This window comes from Sinocyclocheilus anshuiensis, unplaced genomic scaffold, assembly GCF_001515605.1.
Source record: "Sinocyclocheilus anshuiensis isolate Anshui unplaced genomic scaffold, SAMN03320099.WGS_v1.1 scaffold42, whole genome shotgun sequence".
Classification (NCBI taxonomy): domain Eukaryota; kingdom Metazoa; phylum Chordata; class Actinopteri; order Cypriniformes; family Cyprinidae; genus Sinocyclocheilus; species Sinocyclocheilus anshuiensis.
The window spans coordinates 346,779-372,983 of NW_015546057.1; the positions used below are offsets into that span (position 1 = coordinate 346,779).

The window sequence follows — 26,205 nt, forward strand, 5'->3', positions numbered from 1 at the left end:
GGCTTTCGTAACATTATTTTGTAACATTTTTCTATCTTTACGGTCCATTTTTTAATCAATTAAATGAAATCCATGCTGAAGAAAAAGTAATAATTTGCTGCTCTGTTTTCTGCTTATGTACCAAGCTTTGGCAATATTGTTTTACTTGAGTCATATTTTGAATTTGAATATATCTTACTGACTACAAACTTGAATAGTAAAAAATTGGTATTGGTAAAGAATTTATTATATTCTTTCACCTAGAACAAGAGTCCTACCATAAAAAGGGTGATTTAGAAACTTTACAGCTAAAATAACACTTAAATTAAATGTAAAAATAAAAGTAAAAAAAATACATAAATATGAAAATGTATGATAAATAAATACAGCATGCTCTCGGTCTAGATTTGTATTTAACTGTATAAAGTTTTCATATTTGTATATTTTGTTACATTTATTATGTCTTAATTTAAAAACAATTTAAAAAGTATATATACATACATACATACATACATACATATACACACACACACACACACACACACAGAGTATATATAATTATTATTTTATTTTAAATGAACTTTTTTATAATTATTATTTAATTGTTAAAATAATTTATATAAATTGTATATTGTATAATATGCTTTTTTTTTTTTTTACCCCTTTTTGGCCAAAAAAATAAAAACTGCTGAATGCTTTCTCGCTACAATACAAGCTTTTCTCTGAGCTGTGCTGATGCCCATGGAGTACTAACCTTGGCACACACATCCATGCGTTTTTGTGGTCTTGAGAGACTGCTTTTAAAGAAGTGCTCCTGTGTGTGTTCAACCGGTGAGTGAGACGAATACAAAACGTCTCTTTTGGAGATAGACCCAAAGCCATGCAGTAGACAAGCGGTCACTCAACTCCTTCAGATTATGGTTTGTTTGGGGAAGAACCTTGCATCAGATTCATAAACGGGTGCAGGCAATCACGTATGTGATCTGGCTGTGAAAGGGTCCATCACGAGAGGAAATGGAGGTCTGTTTCCTGCACTGCTGCCCCTCCCTTATGACCCACTGATCTGTTTTTCCAGGTGCTGGTCAGAGAGAGTGAAAGATGGGAGGAAGAGTTCGCTTTGGGTTTGGAGGGGGAGGTGATGATGTTAAAACAATCGTGCTTTACTTCCGTTTTACTCGCTTCATAACTCATAAACGTAAGGCCTTTTAGTGCCACAAACTTGAAAGACTTGGTTGTAACAAAGAGTTTATTGCCAGTCGAATAGCTCTTGGCTTGGGTCCTTTGGACCAGGGCCCAGATGAGATTCTCCATACATAAACTTTAATTGGCGATATGCAACTGCCCTTTTGTGTGGGCAATTTTGCATTATAGTAGAAGATATCGGACCGAATATTTCCATAAAACTGACAGTAAGTCAAGTTTAAACACTGTTTGTTGATAAAGAGACCTCACCAGAGTCATCTTTGACTGGGGCGATACAGTTCTGACAGGATTAGACAGAAGTGTGTCCGTGTGTGTGCTCATGTGGCACTCTGTCCTCTCATGTGATTGGATGGCCATCCTTGCATTTTTCTGTCTTTCAGATCCTGTTTTCATCACGCATATGGCTGGTTGATCGTACCCTCACGCTCTTCAATTTCCTGAAAACAAAGCCCAGGAATGTTGGGTGGGTGGTATGTTTATCTTGGCCTTGCAGTGAAGTGCATCTACCTTAACGTGATATAGAAGCTTTCACACAAAAATGAAAACGCTGTCATCATTCCAAACCTGTATGACTTTCTCTTTTCTGCACACTAAAGTAGGGTTGTGACGGTGAGGAAATTTTCCCACCAGTTAATCGACGTGTGACAACACCAGTAATACTGGTATCACCGCGGGGGCGGGGGCGTTCCCTCTTTTCCTTGCTTTCCTTCGCTTTTAAATAGCTTGTAAAAGCGGCGTGCGCATTTTACTTTCACTTTCAAATAGCGGCAATTCGGAGTAAAACAATTGTTCGTTTTTAGTTTGTTTGAATTTTCCCCCTTTTTTTTGCTTGCTTTCCTTCGTTTTTAAATAGCTTAAAAGCGCCGTGCGCATTTTACTTTCACTTCTGAATTAGCAGCAGTTCAGCATTAATTGCTTGAATGCAACAACAAAATACAACGTCAAATTCACTTTAGCGTATATATAAAACATAGAACTTTGACGTGTGACAACACCGGTAATACTGGTATCACCGCGGGGGCGGGGGCGTTCCCTCTTTTCCTTGCTTTCCTTCGCTTTTAAATAGCTTGTAAAAGCGGCGTGCGCATTTTACTTTCACTTTCAAATAGCGGCAATTCGGAGTAAAACAATTGTTCGTTTTTAGTTTGTTTGAATTTTCCCCCTTTTTTTTGCTTGCTTTCCTTCGTTTTTAAATAGCTTAAAAGCGCCGTGCGCATTTTACTTTCACTTCTGAATTAGCAGCAGTTCAGCATTAATTGCTTGAATGCAACAACAAAATACAACGTCAAATTCACCACCGGTATCACCGTCAGCACAGTCTATCGCGGCAAGCCTACACTAAAGGAGATATATCTTGACCCTATCTATCATTACAGTATAATTCAGTGGTCACCAAACTGTTTGGTTATCAACATATTCTTCAAAATATCTGCTTTTGTACAGTATCTTTGTAAAAACAAGCATATACATATATTTCACCCATCCCAACTATCACAAAACAGAAAAACAGTCGTGGATCATCCAAGAAACGACACAAAGTATTAAGATTGAGGTGTGAAAAGGTGTATAAACTTTTGAACGGGGTCATTTTTATAAATTCAGTTATTTTTTTCTTGTGGAGTATTTATAAACATCTGTTATGTGAAATAGCTTATTAGGACAGTACTAAATAAAAAATAACATGCAATTTTCATAAGCTCTCTTATTTTGTTAACATTATTAACATTTGCATATTCTGCAAGGGGTATGTAAACTAGGGCTGTGCAATATGGACAAAAAAAAACTATCGCGATTTCTTTGATCAATTTTGCGATTTCGATTTTAATTACGATTTTGACACACACAGACAAATGCATTCAGTGTGAATTTGAAACATATTTACAAAAGAAAACCAATTAGAGCTTTATCAAGAAGCTGTAACATGTCTCTAGAATAGACATATGGCAGGAAAAAAAAATGTTTTTGCCATGCATTGGTCATAGAGCTCTTTGTGGCGTTGCTTCAGATGTTGAACTAGATTTTTTTGGGCCAAGTTCACATGTACTCCGTCTGCAGTGCGTATACAGTATGTGTATGCAGTGCAGAAGCAGCACGGACTCATTTTGCTTTCGCACAGGACGTGTTTGTATATGTATATATGTGTGTGTGTGTGTGTGTGTGTGTGTGAGTGAATAGTTACATTTAATCCTAACACTTCAACAGAAATTGTGAAAAAAGAGCATGTATTTTCAAATGTGTTTTTGTTAATTTCATTTTATATATAAAACGTGTCAAATTAAATTAAATTAAATTAAAACATAAATTTACAATTCATTATCAAAATTATCAAATTATACAAAAATAAAATTATACAAATAAAAGAATTCATTATAATGCTTTGCCTTATATAAGACCTTATAGAAAGATCCCAACCCTATTCACCATCTGCAGCGGTGTATCTCACACACACTGAACACAAGCTAAAAAAGGTGATGACATCAGTATAAAGCCTGCAGTTTGGCCGCCTTTTACTGTCAAATTCATCATTCAGCAGTTCCAAGTCTCCTAAAAACAAACGCTTTAGTCTTCTGATTGTGGCATTGACTGAACTCCAGCGGCGCACAGAAGCCGCCTGGCTGATAAGATTAACTGCGTCCACTCCATTGAAGAGTCTAGTGGAAAAAACACCAGAGGACCAATCAAACCAATAATAGGCTTTAAGCTTTTATCTCCTTTTCAGCGCCTGTGTGATGGGAATGGGATAGAGAGAGAACACTGCACTCACAATCTTCAGCTTGTAGGTGCGAAAATCCAAGCGACCCATCCAGGATTTCCTTCGACAGATCTGACTGCCGGCAAAACATTTCTGAATAAACAGAAGTTTTCATATTCAAAACACCCCAGATCAGGATCATATTCATATATGCTACATGTTCTCTCACATTTTGAATGTGTTAATGTTATGATTATGGCAAGAGCAGGAAAAGATTGGCTCAGGAAGGGCTTTGGAGATCTGCGCCGAACTCCCATCCGGAGCAGAACTGCCTGTCCGCACTTTTCTCAGCGACTATCTCTCTAAACCATCAGCCCATTTGCCTGGGGATAGGAATGATTTGCATGAAACCCTCAGAAGCGTAGACATATATAGAAAGCTCATTTCCCATGCGGTTTTCTTTCGACTTACTAATTTAAATAAAAATGTTATTCAAATAGCATCCACCATGGACAAAACACACTTTTTTGGTCCAATTTCAATTAATTTTGAAATTTATCTTTGATGAAATATCTTTATTTATTTATTTTAAGTTTTAATGTAATGTAGTCAGTTTTAATTTTAGTTGTTTGTTTTGTTTTGTGTTTTTTTTTTATTTGTTTTATTAATTTATTACTTCAAATTAACATAAATTCAGTTTCTAACTTTCATTAATGTAACATTTAGATTTTATTTTGGCTTTATTTGGTCCAATTTCAATTAATTTTGAAATTTATCTTTGATTAAATATCTTTATTTATTTTAAGTTTTAATGTAATGTAGTCAGTTTTAATTTTAGTTGTTTGTTTTGTTTTGTGTTTTTTTTTTATTTGTTTTATTAATTTATTACTTCAAATTAACATAAATTCAGTTTCTAACTTTCATTAATGTAACATTTAGATTTTATTTTGGCTTTATTTCTATTACGCAAAACAATTTTTTAGTTTTAGTCCATTAACAATAACACTGAAGTTTAAATGAATGAATCTGATGTCAAAAAGTTTCAGAACAAGCCATCCTTGCAGTTTTATTTCAATAAATGCTCTTTTTGGACTGAGGAGGAAGTTTTGAGTGCTAAAAGCCACATAATACATCAAGCTCTTTTCAAGCAAAATTAGATGAAGGAAAATTTGATTTCTAATTACATGCCCCTTTAAGTATATTAACAGATGAATACAGACTGTAGTTCGACCTCAAACACACACACACACAGTTTAATGTACTGACCACAGCATAACAAACACACACACACAAAGACTTGGCTGCCATGCCAAGGACAACAATCAGAATCTGCTTACAGTGTGTGTGTGTGTGTGTGTGTGTGTGTGTGTGTGTGTGTGTGTGTGTGTGTGTGTGCGTTCTGCCAACACCTGTTTGCCACACACACTGGGAAACTTGTGAGACATCAGAAACATGTCAGCAGAATTTACAAGCTGGTCAATCCTGGGGACTCTATGAGCCAGACGCACGAACACAACAGTTAAAGGACACTAATTCTTGGCTCCATCACATAAATGACTTCAGATCAGTGTTTCATCCTAAAGGCTTCATTACTGCTCAGACAGGCCGGATTCAAACCTACATTTCCCAGATGAGTGACACAGCACTATGTTTTTTTATTTTATTTTTGGCTTTATTCGTATAGGACAGTGTAGAAGTGACAGGAAGCAAAGTGGGAGAGAGAGAGAGGGGTGGGGGTGGGATCGGGAAAGGTCCTTGAGCCGGGATTCGAACTCGGGGACGCCCGTAGCGCAACGGTGCTATATGTATGTGCACTGCCTGGTCTGAATTTCTTTCTTCTTTTGAACACAAAGAAGATATTTAGAAGAATGTTGCTGGTAGCCATTGACTTCCATAGTAATTCTTCCATAAAGTACTCTGGAAGTCAATGGCTACCAGCAACTGGTTACCAACATTCTCCAAAATATCTTCTTATGTGTTCAAAAGAAAACAGAAGCTCATACGGGTTCGGAACAACATGATGATGAGTAAATGAGTTGACAGAATTTGGAATTATTAGAATGATTTTTAGGAACTTCACTGTTTTAAGCTTTTGAGAAAAGCTTCTTGAAGGGTTAGTTCACCTAAAAATGAAAATTCTGTCAAATTACTCACCCTCATGTTGTTCTAAACCCGTAAGACCTTCGTTCATTTTCTGAAAACAAATTAAGATACTTTTGATGAAATCCAAGAGCTTTCAGACCCTCCATAGACCGCAACGCAACTACCACATTCAAGGCCCAGAAAGGTAATAAGGATATTGTTAAAACAGTCCATGTGACATCAGTAGTTCAACCTTAATTTTATGAAGCTACGAAAATACTTTGTGTGCAAAAATAAATAAATAAATAACTTTATTCAACAAATTCTTCTCTTCTGTGTCTTTGACACGACAGAACCATGATGCATTAATCTTTTTATTAATTTTTTTTTTTACAAATTTTGTGTTTTACGTTTTATTATTTTATTTAATATTTTAATTTAATATTTTAATATTTCTTAGATTTCATTTGTAATGGTTTGATTCAATTTTGCTAATAAAACTTATGTCTTATCAATTGAAAAATAGGCAACTATAGGTTAAAAAAAAACAAAAAAACAAAAAAACATACAAGCTGACATTCTTTTAATTTGTGCATGTAAAGAAAATGAAATGTAAAGAAATTTCTCAAATGAAAAGAACCACGATTAATAATCGCCACCATAATGTTTGATGATCAGTTTAAACATTATTGTGCAGCCCTATGTTAACCTACAGCCCCAACTAACATGATGTTTCCATCTCCTCTGGAGACCATCAGATGAGTATGACCTCTGTTGATCCCCAGGACCTGAAAGAGACATGGGTTTGTGCATTCTCAAGACCTCAGAGCTAGTTAAGAGCCCCAGTTTCACACGCTGTGTATGTAAGTTCCGGGGTATGAGTGTGTGACCTCTAGTCGCCCTATAGGGCCCCTTTTTGAAGGTGGAGAGTCTCTCCAGATGTCAGATCTCCTTCCCAGTCCCACAGTCCGGTTTTCCCACCTCCACCCACACAAAAAGGTTTCCACCAACCTTCTCCTCTCTTTTCAGCCTCCTACTACAGATTTCTTCAGCTCCTCAATCTCTTATGTCCTCTAAACTGTCCTCTACTCCATCTCTGCCTCTATCCTAAACTCAATCCTCCAAAATGATTCTCATATCCTCTCTCTCTCCCAAGTCACGCAGTCATCCTCCAGATCCAGGCATATGATGCAAATGTGTTCTAGAGATTAGGATTAGCCTGTCATGCGCATGCGCATAAACACACATACACACACACACACACACACACACCTGGTGATGAGTGTAAACAGCTGCTGCCAAAAGCCCATGTGCCTTGATTATATCTGCACAAAACACACACACATCTGCAGTGTTTCATCTCACTTGAAGTAAAATACAGTAGTTTTCGGCATTGCAATGAAGAATTCTTAAGAATGTAAACAGTAAAGCACGTCAGCCTTTGCGTATGTGTGAGAAATAGAGATAAAAAGAGGAGAGGAGGATGTCTGGAGCTTCACCTCACACACACACCAGCACCTCCTTCTTGCCCTTTAGAAAAGAGGTTATCAGACCACTGGATTTAACCAAACGGAAAACTCACCCCAGCTCCTGCTTGTCTTAAACCATGCTGGAGAGACTCTGATCCACATACCTCACGAAAACAGTGGTAATGCATTACATAATCATGTCATGGTCATATTCCAGTGTTTCTATGAGCAAGATAATAGGCAAGTGAATGAGTCAAGAGAAGAAAAAGTAAAAATACCACTGAAAAACGTTCAGCATTCTGCACCGTTTAAAATTCTATGACTATTTGAAAAAAAAAAATATTAGTCTGCCAAATCACTGGATGCAAACGAAGTCAAGTGGTGCAACTAACTTGCAATAACTAGAGATGCACCGATCGATCGGCCAGGGATCGGAATCGGCCGATTTTCCTCATGATCGGCCCGGGTCGGTCATCGGCCGGTCAGTCTCACTTCTTTCCGATTTCGAGCCGATCCATTTTGTTACCAGCGGCACAGGCAATAACGTCAGCCACGCATTCTCGCCGTCTTCTCTCCGACGACCCCTTCTCTCTCACTCACACACACACACACCTCATTCGCTCCGGTTAAATAGTGCTTGTATTGCGCATTATTTTAGTCATTCCAGCAGGTTTTGCGCTTATATCAAACGCGCGCGCTGCACCACTGATCTATATTAGTGGAGCGCACAATCCGCGCTCAGTCTCAAACAGCGTGTGACCCACAAATACCAAAATGAGTGGCTAACTGCGCTAAAACGTTCAAATACATAAAAATTGTCAAAATGCCCGTCTTGGCGAGTATCCAGTTAAACACCGTCAGTTTTGAAACGTTAAATAGTTGAGAAAGAGAACACACTGTGTAAAAGTATATTGGGTCCGTGGATAAACTCTTAAAGGGACCGCAGTCCAATATTCCTGCTTAACTGAATAAAAACTTACTTAACCTGAAAAACTTCGTTTCATAGCTCTCTTTATTCTATTGCATTTATTTGTGCTGTTGTTTGCAATTTTTTATTTGTTCTTATTTTATTACCGACTTTTTACTTGTGGTTTTTTTATGAAAATAAAACTTTGCGTTGAAGAAAAGTAGATTTTTGTTTGTATATGCTGTCAATTATAGTTCTTAGAAAGAAAATCGGAATCAGCAAAAATCGGTATCGGCAGATCACACTAACAAAAAATCGGAATCGGCCAAAATTGCAATCGGTGTATCTCTAGCAATAACATCAAGTGTTAAAATAAATGGACCCCCATATAAATTCAATTAATAATGTATGATAAAATATTTATACATTTAGTTTGAAAATAATGACAGATGTGTACACTCAATATATTCACGGTTTAAAAAAAAAAGTTTTACTTGGTTACACCACGTGACATTTTTAAACTCATTAAATATAACCACATGAAAGCAACATGAATACCAAGTGACCTTAGCAACTGCAAAGTAACACCTTGGCAAGCAGCCACAACACTCTTTCACTTAAACACAGTGAAATTAATTTCTTTGGTAATTCGACAACAAGCAACAAACACAGTCCATAGACAATATGCTGAAAATAACGAAGGACATACATAAAATGTATTTATACCATCTTCTGTTTTGAAAAATATATATAAATTTAGAAGCTTTTGAAAGTCATTTGTCAGTTGTGTTTATCTCAGGTAATGAATAGAAAGTGGACGGCTATTCCGTCACTGCACTTCCTGTCTTCTATGTTTAGAGTCACCAAGGTGGCTCTGTTTTGACTGCCACTCTGGTGCCAGTGCAGAGAACAGTGCGAGCATGTGATTGTAAAACATGTGAGTCATGTGTGAACCTGATACAGCAGCACTGAGGTGACACCGCATTGATAATTGTCTTTGAAGTCAGAGGATGAGGGGAGCTGTTGTTCAGTTCATTAAAGGGCGGTTAAGGAGGGACTGAACTGTCCTGATGGGAATGAGTCCATTCAGAGCCAGAGTAACCAGATATTCAGAGCTTTGAATCCTGAAAATAATGTACTAAAAAGGCAACAACAATGACTTTGAATGGCTTCACTGTGAATTTCCATGGGAGCTGGAGGACAGAATGACTGATACTAGTGTCAATTCAAGTTATGTAAAAAAAAAGACATTAAGAGTAATGGTTAATAGTGCTCAGTTTCATTATATCACACTGGACAAATAAGTCAAGTTGATTGCATTTATTAGTGGACACAGTACACTAACTTTTAAAAGAGATTTGCTCTTCGGCTCACCAAGGCTGTATTTATTGGAACAAAAATAGTTCAAAATATTCATAGTGTGAAATATTTTTACAATATTCAAGAACTGTCCCCAGCTCAAATTTCTGATTTTGTTAATATTCTTTCTGGTCAATGAAACATATAAGTGAAGAAGAAAGCCAAAATATTAAATGTCATTATCATATATTTACTGAGTAATCCACTATTTTGTAGAGGGGGGGTCAAAATGAAATTTTTCACCTGAGATTCAGAGCCAAATTGCAGGGGGTTAAAACAGAATTTTAGAAAGATGGCAGCATCGTTATATTGTTTTTACACAGAGATTGGTAGGTTTATTAGTAAAATCTGTTGACTTTAGCTATCTTTGTTACATTATGTGCCAATGGTGACCATTTAAAATGGGGAAAAGCACTTTTTGCAAAGTGACCCACAATTGTTTTTTTAGCACTGAAAATGTGTACATTACAATTTAACCATTTGTTTCTTGGAGCCATTTTTAGATCCCAGTATCTCTTGAACTGAACCATACAGAGCCTTAAAAATTAAGACACCAAAAGGAAAGTTTGTTCAAGCCCAAAATCTAAAAGGGCATTAAGGCATCTTTAATACTTCTTGAGTTACAGGCATGCAAACTTTGGAGACAAAAAAAAAAAAATGCAGAAAATTACTTTTTCACAATTTTGAATGGTCACCATTGGCATACAATGCAACAAAGTTTGCTAAAGTCGACAGATTTTACTCTATGTAAAAATAACAGTGATGCTCCCATCTTTCTGAAGTCAAGTTTCCTCTCTGAATCTCAGATGAAAACTGTCATTTTGACAAAATAGTCTACAAAATAGTGGATTAGTAAATATTCATCCATGACATTTAATATTTTGGCTTTCATCACTATGCATGTTTAAAAATTATTGACAAAATCAAAATTGAGGCAGGGAAGTCTCTGAAATTGTTGATACGGCATGACCCTATTCCAAACACAGCCAACTTCTGTTCTTAAATAATAGTTAATGTGACCCCTTCAAAGTGCTTTGGGCCATAAATACAAAGAGTAACATATAAGTAATGCCATAAATCTGTTTTAAAAGGTAATTATGATTTCGTCTCAATGGAAATTTTCACCGACAATAATAAAAAAAGCAAGATTATGGTCATCAGAGTCCTAAAAGCCAGGCAACGTTTTAAAAATTATTCAGTAAATGGTCATTGAGTCCTCTGAGCATCAGCGTTTTCTTTTGCAAGCCGGTCATTTCTCAATGCGTGCAACCCATTATTGATCACATTGATTTTTACAGAACAATATATTAGAGAGCGTGGAGCTCCAGATCATGGACGGGTATTATACACATTACTAAACCACAAGGGCCAGACAGACTTTTTTCAATGCCATGTGGCTAACATGAACTTGACCAAGCATCTACTTTCCACAATGCGTCTCAACCCTGTCATCGTAGCGTCCACTTATGCATGGAGACTCTGCAGCTCTGCAGGTGAATAATAGCCTAGCGTGCAAACATCTGCTACCACAGACGCCATACAAAGCTCCTGAGGACCAGAGGAACGGACGCTAGCGGACCATCATATGGTGAAACGGGAGATTCTGGCTTGGTTCTCGAGTCCCTTTGTGATTTTGGCAGACTGGGATTTTCAGCTGCACCATTCTTTACCTGAGAGAAAGTGAAAGGATGGGCCACAGCAGGGATGTTGGCCCACTTCATTTATTAAACGAGGGGCAGCTGGGAAAAGCAGGTGAAGAAACGAGCAAGTGTGGATTGCCAAGGTTCCATTCTTCCCAGAACAGACTTGCCAGTCATACGGTTGCCAGGATATTCTAAGCCCAGAAACAAAGAACAAGGGCAGACAATCATATCTATAGGAGCTGCAACGCATTCTAGTTCCTCAGTGCATTAACATGGTCTCACTGGACAGCCTGAGTGTGTAATTGAAAAGCTTGAGGTATAGTACCTACATGCTCTCTCGCTCACTCTCAAGTCACTTTGTTAGATTGCTTCATCTCCATAACTCAACATACGAGTAGCGCCTGTGGATGTCTGCCACTCCCCTGTGCTCAAGCTGGCACAAAAGCAAATGCACACACATGCAAATCCATCTCGTTTAAAAATGCATGCATGCAAACGCACCACAGAAAGTATGAAGCGAACCACTGTGCTGACTAATACGATCCATGTATATTCCATGTAAACGCTTACATAATATCCAACACAGAGAAGCTGTTTGAAATGGACTGAAAAATGAATGGACTTGCTGTCCATTGTCCAATTGCAAGATATAAACTACAAATTTTGAGAAAAGTCAGAATTGTGAGTTTATATTTTGCAATTCTGACTTTTGTAACTCGCAATTGCAAGAAAAAAGTCAGAATTGTGACAAATAATAATTGTATTGTTTATTTAGAGTCGGATAAGGGCTTCCATAATCTGTGTCAAAGTATCAAGTCATTCGTATATCAACATGCTAACATCAAACTCTATTGGAATCAATTGTCGAGTTGCACTTCACTTCAATTGCACAATTTGAAAGTGAATGAACAAATTAACGAACAGAAGCTTAAATATTGATGTTTTCAATATACAAAGTGATTGTGTCATTTCAGAAAAACCTTATGGAGCTTATGGACTCCAATGACTTTTACTATTTGGGAAAAAACTGCTAAAAGCACCTTTCAGATATTATGCGTTTTGTAGTAGCCGAATGCAAGTTTGGAATGACATGAGGGTGAGTACATGACCATTTTCATTTTTTGGATGAACTATCCCTGTCAAATGCCGTGGCTCGTTAGATTTTGTAACAAAGCTGGAGGACTTAATTAGCACAGAGCCCATTTCACCCACGTGATTAATAGTCTGGTGAGTGAAGCAGACTCTCTAAAGCATCTACAACAGGCCCAATTAATGGTTCACACAGACCTTGAGCTCTGATTCCAAAACTCTCGTTCTCGTCTGGACTACAACTCCCAGAGGGCCGTTCAGAGATCCGTAAGGCCTGCAGGACACCCCCATTACAGAGATCTAAGAAGGGTTTTGCGCACAAAATACTCATGCGCTGGCCAGTCGGGAGGCTGAGGGGAAGAGCAGTAAAAAGCAGTATAACGCTCTGCTGAATAAGAAAGCAGGGGCATCAGGAATATTATGAAAACGGTGTGCATAATCACAGCTACAGAAGTGAGGAGAACAGGTTAAGGAGCATTTGTGATATGATAATGCCACAGTGTTCCACCTTCAAAAAGATTCTGGGTCAATCCTCACCTCCCATTAAAACCAAACACATTGCACGCATTCTCTCACAATCAGGGTAAGAATAAAAAAATAAATTAAATAAAATGTTTTGAACAGAATACTACTTACTTTTCCTGTTCTACGTAACGCAAGTATTCTGTATGTGGGAAGTGTTCAGATGACCTGCTAAATTTGCCAAAATTTGAAGACTGCATCCCAAAATGCAATGGGTTAGACTTTACCTTCCGTTTCCAGCACGATAAATGAAACTGAAGTAGCACCTGCTGTGTTCTTTCTCGCCACATAATTTGATCACGCTGCCCAAAACAAATCATTTTTCACACAAACCTACATTAAAATGCATTAAAATTGGTTTTCTTGTTCAAGATTATAGACAGCATTTGCTGAATTAAACAAATATAATGAAGTCATGTGACAATGTAATATTATTAAAGTCGTTGTATAATAGTTAGTGCTGTCAAACGATTAATCGCATCCAAAGTAAAAGTTTTTGTTTACATAATATATGTGTGTACACTCTGTATATTTATTATGTATATATAAATACACACACATGCATGTATATATTTAAGAAAAATATGTTATGTTAAAGGGGTCATATGATGCGATTTCAATTTTTCCTTTCTCTTTGGAGTGTTACAAGCTCTTGGTGCATAAAGAAGATCTGTAAAGTTGCAAAGACTAAAGTCTCAAATCCAAAGAGATATTCTTTATAAAAGTTAAGAGTCAGCCACACCTACCTAAAACGGCTCGTTCTAACACGCCCCCACATACATACGTCACTATGTGGGAAGATTTGCATAACGCCGCCCAAATGTTCACGCAAAGACGTGGACGAAGCGGGGTCGTCACATGTGGTTGCCGCAGGCATCACAATATGCTAAAGGATGTAACATTTCCGTCACACGCTTGAGGAATTTGGCCAATCACAATGCACTGGATAGCTGGCCAATCAGAGCACACCTCGCTTTTTCAGACCGATGAGCTTTGTAAAAATCGACGTGTTTCAGAAAGGCAGGGCATAGAGGAGAAACAATAATGTACAGTATGTGGAAAACAATGTGTTTTTTTTAACCTTAAACCGCATAAACACATTTCATTTCACCACAGCATCATATGACCCCTTTAATAGATTAAAATATATATTTATATAATATAAATTATATGAATATAAATGTATAAATGCATGTAAATATTTTCAAAATATATATTGTATGTGTGTGTGTGTGTGTATATATATATATATATATATATATATATATATATACACACAGTACACACATATTATGTAAACAAAAACTTTTGGATGCGATTAATCGTTTGACAGCACTAATAATAATGTTTCACATGCAATTTTAATACTAAACAGATATATAGTATGCAGTTGTGTGCAATACGCTGATATTCCAGTCCAAACTCAGACACACATTCATGCAGATGTATGGTTTTAAAAGAGTGATTTTGGCACATCGGTGGATTACTAGAGGCTTGTCTCAGTCTCTTTTCTCTCAACACCCATTTCAAGGTCAGACGGCCCAGTGATCGCACCTGGGAGCGACACTGAGTGCGTGTGCGAATGAGAGGAGGTAAAAATAAGTACATTCAGTGAAGCAGCAGACAGATCCTATTCATGCAAGCAGGCTCTTTTAAAAGGTCACTTCTAAGTAATTGTATTCATCAGTTCATTATCTTTAAATAAAATGATGAGCATTAACGGTCATATGGTAATCAACGTCTAAATATGTGTGACATTCATCTGTTCTTATTGGCTCCAAGCATGAATTAAACGAGCAGTAACCCAGAGGCCGGCGGTGTTTACCGGTGTTGACCCAGCCTGGGTGAGTGAATCAGACTAGATGAGCTACTCCCTGCGGTGAGCAAGCTATATGCCATCCAAAGCTTCTTGTAAGCAGGTGTGTGTGTGTGTGTGTGTCTTACAGGGGTAAACACACCTCCAAACAAACACAGACGCATGCTGTTTTCAATCAGGTCTGTCACCATGGCTCAAGAGAAACATGATACAAGTCCAGCGCAAATAAAAGGCCATACAGACAACACCGATCTAATGACAGCACAACCAATTCAGTAACATACAGATCTCATCCAAATAATAATAATAATAGCCAAAAATTATTCTATTGTCAAAGATGCATGAAGCACCACTCACACAGAAGTCACTTTCGAAACAAGCAGCAATGTGGCAAAACTGTGTGAAAACGTATGTATAATACATGATTTATATACTGGATTTTGCCTACGAAATTTCACAGAGCAATGGTAAATCAGTCTGCACCTTTTGACAGTTTATGATAACATTTAACAATTTGTAAAACATACAAAGAATACTACATTTTTAGATTTTCTGTGATGTTTGGCCATGCAAACTTACTAACACGGTACTAAGATGTTGTGGGCATTAGAAATGGTTCATTGCAATGTAGTTGCTAAAGTTGTTTTTTACAATGCCGTTCATCGTTTTGGGGTGAGTGCGATTTTTATTTTTAGGAATGAATACCTCTATTACACAAGGATGCATTAAATGGACAAAAAGTGATAGTAAATACATTTACATATGTTACAAAATATTTCTATTTCTAATAAACACTGTTCTTTTGAACTTTCTATTCCAAAAAAGAATAAAATAAATAAATAAATAATCAGTACAACTGTTGATCTGAAATGTTCCTTGAGCACCAAATCAGCATATTAGAATGATTTCTGAGGGATCATGTGACACTGAAGACTATGTGATTATGATGCTGAAAATTTAGCTTTGCATCACAGGAATAAATTAAATTTTAATAGAAAATAGTTATTTTAAATTGTAATAGTTTTTCACAATATTCCTGTATTTTTGATTAAATCTTGGCAAACGTAGGAGACTGCACACCAGCACACCTGGTTAAAATCAAAGTCTGACTGCTTAGAAACAACTCTATTCATCAATCTGAGTCTGCAGCTCAAACAATGCTGAAGATATACGCTTAGGCCTGGGCGATAAAACGGTATCAATATTTATCGACGGTACACCTTGTTCGATATGGATATAAAAAATGTTCGATATAGCGCACGATATAGGCACGTGCTATGAGTGACACAGACAGCACACACAAACACGAACACATGCTGAAATGAGTGCTGTGCCTGCCTGTGATGAGGAGATTGTGAATAAAAAAAAAAGAATATTAGTCGAATTTAAAATAAACATTTGCATTTGAATGTTAGGAGTGCGTCAGGGAGCGTCATCAGTGGCGCGCGAGATGCGGTGATGATGATGTAAGTGACGTTGTTGCATTTTAATGTTCGGTTAATCTAGCCGACGAGACGCGCCGCTCCTGTGTTATGCATTCAAAATATTAGAGAGAAAAAAAGCTCAATGCGGAGAAGATGATTGATTAGGTGAAAACCGAAACCAAGCCATTCACACAGAACGCATATTCAGCGGATTTTGATGGAAATATGACTGCTGCACTCGCATCACACAAGAGCTGTAGCCATGCAAAGTTAAAACAGCTTAAACTTTTAGAAAACACGTCATGAATTTGTGGAGGTTTATTCCTTTTCACTGCGTCATGGACGATTCGGCTCTTTGTATTAAGCAATACATAAATACATGATGCTGTTTTGATCATAATTGTTTATGCAATTTTACGAAATTATATTTTATTTATAAGAGTTAATTTAGACGTAATGCACGTTTTTTTTTTTTTTTATTAAATATCAGTTAATAAATATCAGTTATTTCCTTGCGTTGACAATTTAAATGTGCTGCATTATTTTGCTCATTGCGCCCTCCTGTGGCCAAAAGTTTCCTTGAGACCTATTTAATCTGCATATAAAACATTAGAAAATAGATATTTAATTTTTATTGTGTGTTTGACTGTTAAAACAAAAAATATTTGTTGTTTGTCTCAATAAATAGGGTTAATTTAAAAATACAGTGGTTAAATTAAAAATAAATTCTATTGCTCTTTGTTTTAAAAAAGATTATAAAAAATGTCAATACTTAACGATATCGAACGATATGAAACATTATATCGTTGATACATTTTTTTAGCTATATCGCCCAGCCCTATATACGCTAGCATTTAATGAGCAATCACGCTTGCCGTATATGCTACTACTAATAAGGAAGCGAAAGCAATTTCATCAGAGACCCCAGGAACCTATTTAAGCTCGTTGCGGCTTAAGATACCTAATCACCAGCTGGGCCCTTAGATCCATTAAACAACTTCTTTATTATGGTTTACAAGCTGTGCAATGTCCAGAAGGTCCCGTTAACACTGGGTGCTCCAAACCCTGGGTGATTGTCCCAGCCCTGGTTCTGTTATGCGGTATGAAAGGAGTTACTGAGGGACCGGCACAAAAGGTCCAAAACCAGAGAGCTATTCACTTAATTGTCCCACAACCCCCAATTCATGAGAGAAAAGCAGGACTGTGGGAGGGGGCTGGTAGCTGGAGAGGGTGGCTGGGGGTCAGTCTGATTTCAAAGGCCAGGGTACAAGCTCGTCCTGAAAGCGGTCCAGCATCTGAGCGAGGGGGCTGCGCTCCGTGGCCCTTGGACAACCAAGAGAGTCTAGCGGAGCGTGAAGAAGGAAAAATAGCCCATGTATGTGTACCTCAGAAAAGCCCTATTGAAGTTTCCTGAACCTTTGCTGAAATTTGAATAAGAGCAAAAAGGGCTTCAGTCAGCAAAAAGTTCAGAAATACTAAATGCAAAAACCATGAAGTCCTCTAAGTTAATCATTTTACAACTATGATATGATTAAACACGACCAAAGAGGATACGCTGGGAATTACTTATGCCATGCTCCCTTGATCCCAATTAAAGTTTTGTAACAAAGTAAAAGTACATTACTAGTACACACACAAATCCCTCAGCTTTGCATTAACACATTTTAAAACAATTAATATCTCTTAAAGGAACAGTTCAGCCAAAATTTAGAAAATTGACATTATTCACCCTCAAATCATTTTTTACTTTCTTTATCCTTTTCTTGAAAAAGGAGAATTTTTGCAAAATGTTCATTGCAGTTGCAAAAAAAATAAAAAAAATCACACAAAAGAATCATAAGTCACACGATAGCTTTATATGAGGATCAAACTTAAAAAAGCTCACGATATGATATTTAAAAGCTATCCGTTTGTGCATCTGAATATGTTTACTTGCCTTCCATATAGTAGGTGAAAAACAGTTGTAAATCGAGTAGTAGTATGTCCGAATTCATTACTTCCACCAAGTGTGCATCCAATGGACAGAATGTACTTTTTTTTGACAGTTGCAAAGTTTGTAGTACCTACTTCAGACTATTACAAACTTTAGTAATAAAATGTATAAATTGATTAAAAAAAATCAAGATACTCTGGGTGTCCTTATAAACATGTTAAGATGAAATTTTAGTGACATACAGCCGTTTATTAGTGCCCCCAAAACACCCAGAGTTACCCATCAAATGCAAATAATTAATAAATGCCTCTCTTTGTATGCTTCCACCGAGAGCTAATGTTGATTTTGCTATGCAGCCCTTTGACACTGAAAGAGAAAAAGACACTTCCTGTTTTCTCTTGCCCTCTCACTCTCTCTTTCTCTTGCCGCCTCCCTCCAAGCCTCTTCCCCTTTTCATTTGAAACACAACCGGCCTTTTCTTTCGTCGATGTCTACCAGAACAGCATCTAATTCACTCAGAGAGACATTATCAATTGATGCTCTCATGTCAGTGAATCAGGGTCTGGAAGGGGTTTTAAAGGGAAGCCCTGAGGCAAACTGACTACTGGGTGCATTTAATAGCACGTCTTCCTGCCTGCCAGAAACTGAGACTAATGTCACAAGTAGGTCACAGAAACATACCTCTGACCCCCTCGGCTATCACTTCCTGTGCGGTGCGTTGAACTTAACGCGTTCAACTGCACATAATCTACTGCCTTTCAAGGCAAACCATTTCCTGTGGAAACTGCAGGAAGGATAGTCATAGTGAGATTTTCGCAACAGCATGCAATTAGGGTCTATAATTTAAGCGACTGACATGCAGTGAGGTGCGTGTGACGACATGGTCTTTTCACGAAAATGCCGGCTGGCGCATACTGTGGGTGTGAGTTTTCAAATCACGGGTACTGCCTTTCATGGCAAACCATTTCCTGTGGAAACTGCAGGAAGGATAGTCATAGTGAGATTTTCGCAACAGCATGCAATTAGGGTCTTTAATTTAAGCGACTGACATGCAGTGAGGTGCGTGTGACGACATGGTCTTTTCACGAAAATGCCGGCTGGCGCATACTGTGGGTGTGAGTTTTCAAATCACGGGACTCCACCCTTTCCGGGACCCTAAATATTGCATCAACAGGAAGTAAAGAAACAGAGATGGACAGAAAAAGGTACGGCTCATGTGGCAGTTGAGGAAGTCTTAATATTAGTAAGCACCATCAAGTAAGAACTAAAGAAGATGCTTCACTCTGCAGCAAAAATGATTTAGGCCGTCTTGTGCATTTTTGTGTACCCAAATTAATCCTCAACTTATTGTCTTATCTGCAGCAGGCTTAACTGGTTATTACTGCAAATGCAGCTTAACCGATTTTTTCAGCTAAATAAATCAAACCCCTTTCCATATTCTCCTCAAAACCAGAGAAAAGGCCCACACGTTCAGTCTATACAACATCAGGGTTACAAAACAGCCAGTAAGCAGGCCACCTTTACAAAGGACAGTGCGCTAGGGCTGCACGATATATCGTTTCAGCATCGATATCGCGATGTGCGCATCTGCGTTAGTCACATCGCAGGATGTGCGATGTTTAGTATACTGTTCCTTATATTTTTACTAATTGCTTTCTTTGCTCACACACAGACACGGTGTCTACACCGGACGCGACAGCTGTACAGAGATACCCATTTTAAATAAATTTAGTAGCAGAGCTACTGCAAGGGATTTTCAGTTCTGGAAATCCATTTATCCTTTGTTGAAACTTCTGCGTCGTCGAGGAGAGCGCAGGTCAAGGTTGCTTAGCAACGGCAGACGCCACGAAAGCGCAAGCTCCCGAGCATTTTAGAAAGAAGAAGAAAGCGTCGCGACTGGCGTTTTCCACACGTTTTTAGGCGCAACATGTGAACGGCCCCAGAGTGTGTATACACTGGACGAGACAAAGCGACCGTTGCATATCATTTGAACTGTGTGTCAGTATGTCATAAAGAGACCGCGGCATCAGTTTACTGTCGGGGATTTGTCGTGCCGCGCCGCACCCAGTGTAGACTGACAGCATCACTGATTATAATGGGTTCTAGAGGTCGACCGATGTATCGGTTTTGCCGATTAATCGGCACCGATAGTTGATTGCTGGAACTATCGGTTATCGATTTGTAGCATTAAGATTAATGAAAGCTGTGTAAGTATTGTTCCTTGTTAGAGGGTGTTAATTTCAACATTTACTATTACTATTATTATTATTTTTACTACTACTACTATGGTTCAGTACTGTTTTTGTTAATAAAGCACTATTTTAGTTTTTGTTTAGTATCAATTTTAAAACAATTGGTTAATTAATCGGTATCGGCCAGTGTGGTCCAACCTAGCTATCGGTATCGGCAAAATCCACTATCGGTCGACCTCTAATGGGTTCATTGTATTTTGTCGCATCGCGCCACTCGCATTCCGGTGTAGACACGGTGAGAGCCACGCAGATGCACGTGAACACTGATTTCTGTTCACTTCTGCGTCTATTTGTGCCTGAAATACAGTGCTCTGCAAGTATCCTTCTAAACACAGATGCTTATGGCTTAGGTGAAGGTAATTGAATTAATATTTGAAAAATGTTCATCCACCAAATCAAAGTCATTGGTGCAGCCATGATACAGCGGAAAAAAAACGGAAATGAGGTCAATAGAGTTTCTTAAAAATCTCTGACGGTTTGTAAAATGCCATGTGGTGAGTCTCCCCACAAAAACCAAAGAGATTTATAAACTAATAATAATAATAATAATAATGATACATTTTGACATTTAACTTTTAAATGTTAAAAACCTTTTTAACCTTTTAATATGTAAAAAAATAAAAAACTTTGAATATATAATTCAAGTAGTAAGGAAAATATGTTAGGCTAATACTACTTACTTGGTTACGTCATAACATTTTTAAGTCATTTAAACTTTTCCTAAAAATAAATAAAGAAATGTTTTTTTAAAACCACATGGAACCAACATGAATACAAAGAGGCCATTTCTAAGAACTTGGCGACTAGACTTTTAACAGACTTTTCTTCACGCTGTCATTTGTCACTGACCTAGTGATCACCTCCACCATGTAACTCCTGGGGATGCCAAGGATCTTAAAAGCCCCAAAACGCTTAACCCTGAAGTCTTGGAGGAAGCTATTCTCATAAACGAGGCAATTACGAGTCTAGTTCCCAGGAGCCTCGACTATTAAAACACGATCACCCCACAAACCCCTGCATTCTCAGCCAGCCCCTAGAGAAACGATCAAGCCATGTCAGTAGACACATAAACAGATCATGCGTTTCTCGGACTGTCAAATGCAAGCACTTATCTGTTCAAAGAGAAAGGAGAATATTTCTAAAAACAGCTAGTGATGTTAGAAGACTCCCATAAATATGAAATCATAAGAGGCGTTATCTCGAGACCCCGAAGGGATTCCTAAGAGACCCCTCCAACTACAGACAGCCTGCCGCCACAGTATGGATAACCTTCTTCTATCAGGCAAGAAATCAACAAATTTTCGCTTTGTGTCTAATTATAACAACGCTGCTGAGTCAACACTCCTGGAGAACGTCTCACTTGTCTACACCAGAAGGGTAGAGGCAAGGAAAGATGGCCTGCAGATGACATACACCCATGGGACGGCACACACACACACACACACAATACAGATGCAAACTCCCACCCACAGAGGCACAAACACAATCAATCTCTCAACTACAGGCTTTGATGGTGATTAAGAGGAAATGAGGTAGAAAAAGGGTCAACTCATTAGAAGCGAAGCTGAGATTGCTACGTTGAGGTCACATTCTCACTGTGGCAAGGATATTTTGTCTCTCAGTAATCATGGGGGAAGTACTTCATTTCCCAAACGACAGCAATGACGTGATGTACTGTAAATGCAGAACAGTATATAATCACTCGCAACACTGTAAATAAGTGTTACGATTCTTCCCATGCATTATTAACATAAGAATAAGGTGCCTCTGCAATAACATCTGTTGGTGGGTCACTAATTTTGACATTTTGATGCAGAAATTTCTCAGATGTTGTCAATTATCATTGAAAATGGATGACTTTTGGTCACTCTGGTTGGTGCCCAAGCAGTACTTAAGATCGAATATTTGAGGAATATCAGTCTGGTCCTGCCTTGCAAGCACTGGAGCTGGATCCAGTCGGGATGTGTAGATAAAGTATAGCTTTAAATAACAGTCAGCCTTTGTGATGCTCAGCGGAACACATGGGTCCACTTCATTCATTGATGTAATGCTCGCCCACCCATCTGCAGGTGTGACCCAGAGTGAGCAGAAGCCACAGTAAAGCTCACTATGCAAACCGTGCTTCAAAAATCAAGCATGCACCTGCAGCCACGCTTCCTAATACTGGACAACACAAAAGATTCACTTTCAATCTTGCATTACTGCAACAGCAGGTCCATTTGGCCCTTTAAAACAGCACACAGTCCATGCTCACCAGAGGGCTTACAGCAAGAAAGCGGGGCTACAGGGATATAACACACCCAGACAGTTGATTTGCTCTCTATCTTCTTCCATCAGCCTGATCTAAGGAGGATCCAGACAATGCTTAGACCACCGCCTCCAGTCATGCTGCAGCCCGACGCCGCACACCGCTCCAGACTGCTGACACGCGCTTCAATTTTACGAGCTCACCGCTAGTGAATAATCACATTGATGCGATTGGCAATTCTGATGATCATTGCAGATGAACGCAAATCGATCTACAGCGATATGAATCCCTAGTGTGGGGTTTTAACAAAGGAAATAAGGTCACTGAGAGGGAGCGCGCACGCGTCTTTGTGCCATTATCACCTTGCAGACATTCCTGCATCATCTGATGTCCTTCAGCAGTTATGCAAAACTCATAAAGCAATGAAATGCACTTTGCTGCACACTTACACACAATGCACGAACACAAGCCAAACCTAAACAGAACTTCTGTCTCGATATGCGTTATGCATGTTATTATGCATGCATGTGTAACATGTATGTGGCGGCACATGGGAACTATACACCTATCGCGCACAGCTGTGTGTTTGGCACTTGCAAGCAATTTTACTCTCACCGGGTTGCAATATTGCATCTTTGTGCATGTGCCCACCCCATCACCCGGGTCTTACCTAGCGCAGCACACACCCAGAGAATTGCAACAGCCCTGTTTGTCCTCTCTTTGTTGCGGATGTAAATAAACAGTGTAAGATCAATAAAGCACATACAATAAAACGAAGAGTGTGTTGCACTACAAACAATGGGAAGTGATGGGAAGGTACAGTCGGCAGATTCTGACAGTCGGGCTTACCTTAAAGAGACCTTGACACAGCAGTCGTTTTGTGTCGCCATGCTTTGTGCTGCCGTTTCACCTCGCCCGTCAAAATAGGAAGAGATGCAGCAAAGTTCTTACAAAGTTTACGCACGAGCTGAAAACACCGTTGTGCGTTAACACGCGCGCCAACGATCCGGTCCGTCAATCAGCGTTTTGCAGCCAGACATCGCGGCTCACCTCTACAATACTGCTAACATCAGCAGAGCGGTGTATAAATCGCATGAAAGATGACGGACATTGGCATATTTTCTTCCTTCGAGCTTGTATCCTGCCATATATGCGAGTGTACATCCGAAAGCACACACCGCGTCTGCGTCCTCGCGCGTTCAATGAAGGCGCTCACTGAGAGAGCGGCGGTGGGCGTGTCTATACGCAGATGATTGACACGGCTCCCGACCACACGTACTGCTGTTCCCGCCCACATATAGACATAATTGACCAATTAGAGCTCAGCGGAGGATTACCCCTTAAAAGCAGGCTCAGCGGTCATAGATTAAAGCAAACTTCAGTCGACACATCTGAACATTGCTTTGGGAAATCCGATTCATTTTCCAAAACCTTGAAAAACGATTCACCGATCCGTTTAATAGCCTAGGGTACTGAGAAATAATTTAATTTTAGTTATGTAAATATGTTTCTGTGAATTATTACTTACTGTTATTAATAATTATTAATTATTGTTTAAAACTGTGAAATGAACGTAACATGTCAATACTTGAGTGAAAATAATTTGTTAATTTTTACACAAATTAGGCCCTATACTGTCTCACTGTTGTGTCATTTCCATCACAACCCTCGTTTTTTCTCTCTCTCGTTTTCTTTTCTAAATAGTCACAATGAGATATGGGACACGCGATTTGTAAGAAAGCAAAGAAACATCAACGTAAATACTGAATCGAATATTTTGATTGTACATCATGCAGTCAAGCTGTGACTTTGTCAAATTATGCAAAAGTGTGGAAAATATTTAATAGTGTGAATTTAACGCCTTAGAAAAGGAGAAAACACAAAAGAGTCTTTGTGTTCAAATCAAACACAATTTGAGAAGATTGAAATGCTGTGATGGATGTTGGCCGATTTTTCCAGTAGCCCCTCACTTGCGAATCGATTCAACTGAGTCATTAAAAAGAATCGGTTCAAACGATTTGTTCGCGAAACGAAAGTCATATTTGAAACACATCTAAAGGCTGCAAACGTGGAGTTGCTCTGGGTTCAAGGTGCATGATTTACAATACTCCATTCGTCACACATTGTACACAAAGGCAAAACAAAATACAGAAATATACTGGATATATGACAAGCATGCTGGTCCTCTGTAAACGGTTGGGAAACAGAGAAAGTTACACAAGTTTACTTCTGCATTAAAAGTGGAACCATAAACTGCATCAGTTTAAACAGTCGCAGACAATTGTGAGAAACAAAAGTATGCTTTATATCATTTCATTTCATTTTTAACAAGACTGGAAACATGAAAGCATTTGTCCTCAAATAGAAACCAAATGCAATCGTCTGAGCTTGTAACTTCAGTCTAACACAATGAAGCAGCTGTAATGGGAGCAACTTTAGCAGTTTTTCTGAGTTGAGGAACAGCACTTTGTCCCAATCACCACTAAATAATATCACAAGAACACCAGATTCCCATGAGGATTAGGCTATATTTCGCCTGTGGAAGGATCAGTTGCAGTCCTGTAAAACATAAAGAAGCTGTTTCATATCAATTAAAGCATGTTGCATAATGCATGGCAGCCACCCACAATCCAAAGCATATAAGAGGGATTCTGAACTCATTCAAACAAACGTCAAAACAGTTTATAGGATTAAAGATACATTGTATCAGATCAGTCGCATAATGCCCCCATCATACATGACATCTCAAAGGAAGCGAATTATTTAGAATATCCTTGAAACCCCGTCTTCTGGATTATTCACTTATGTAAGTGTTATACGGGGCATGCATATGAAGCTACCACGCTTGGAGGTTTAAAACATCACATGATGCTATTTTAGAGACTTAGGAGAGGATTGTTTTTGTGTTAAGGCCAGGACAATCTCAGTTTGGGTAAACCGATATTTTTGAAAATGCCTCCTTAAATATGAATACAGGCTTTCACCTTTCACCCTAATTTTGTCATAATTAATCAGATTTTAAGACAAATCTACATATAACAAAGCATAGTGTAGGATATTCTTTATAACAAATCAAAGGCAAAAGAAAAACACACACACACACACACGTATGTGTGTTTTTATGTTTCATTTTTATGTGTTGTCTTATAAATACATACTGTATGTATATGTATTCTGAATGTATGTGTGTGTGTGTATATGTATATATATATATATACAACTTGCTTTTTAATACACACACACACACACACACACACACATTCAGAATGATATTTCTGACCACCAAACCAGAAATTGACAGACCTACAGCAGAATGACACAGAACGTAATGCGCATTTTCATTTTCTTTGATGTTTCCATAATCCCTTTTGTTCAGTTTCCTTAGCTATATTTAGTTTTGAGGTCATAAGCTGATTCAGTTTCACATTATTTAATCACCCTTTTCTGCTTTCTGAAATTGAATATTATTATGCATCCAGTTTTTGCAAACTCATATCTGCCTATGGGTTACCAAGGGACTAATCCTGATTCATTCAACTCTGCACTGTGCAGATGAATTTGAATTAAAGTTGCAGTAGAGTTTTTGA

The 26,205-nt window shown here is 38.2% G+C and overlaps 1 protein-coding gene across 1 annotated transcript in view; it reads right to left on the minus strand.

Moving 5' to 3' along the window:
* Positions 1 to 23,823, minus strand: part of kif21b (kinesin family member 21B) — a 90,378-nt gene extending 66,555 nt beyond the window's left edge. Inside the window, exon 1 of the mRNA XM_016500559.1 lies at positions 23,468 to 23,823. Within this exon, the coding sequence (XP_016356045.1) occupies positions 23,468 to 23,508 (41 nt within the window). The 5' untranslated portion in view covers positions 23,509 to 23,823. The remainder of the gene's footprint in view (positions 1 to 23,467) is intronic.
* Between the last annotated feature and the right edge of the window lie 2,382 nt (positions 23,824 to 26,205).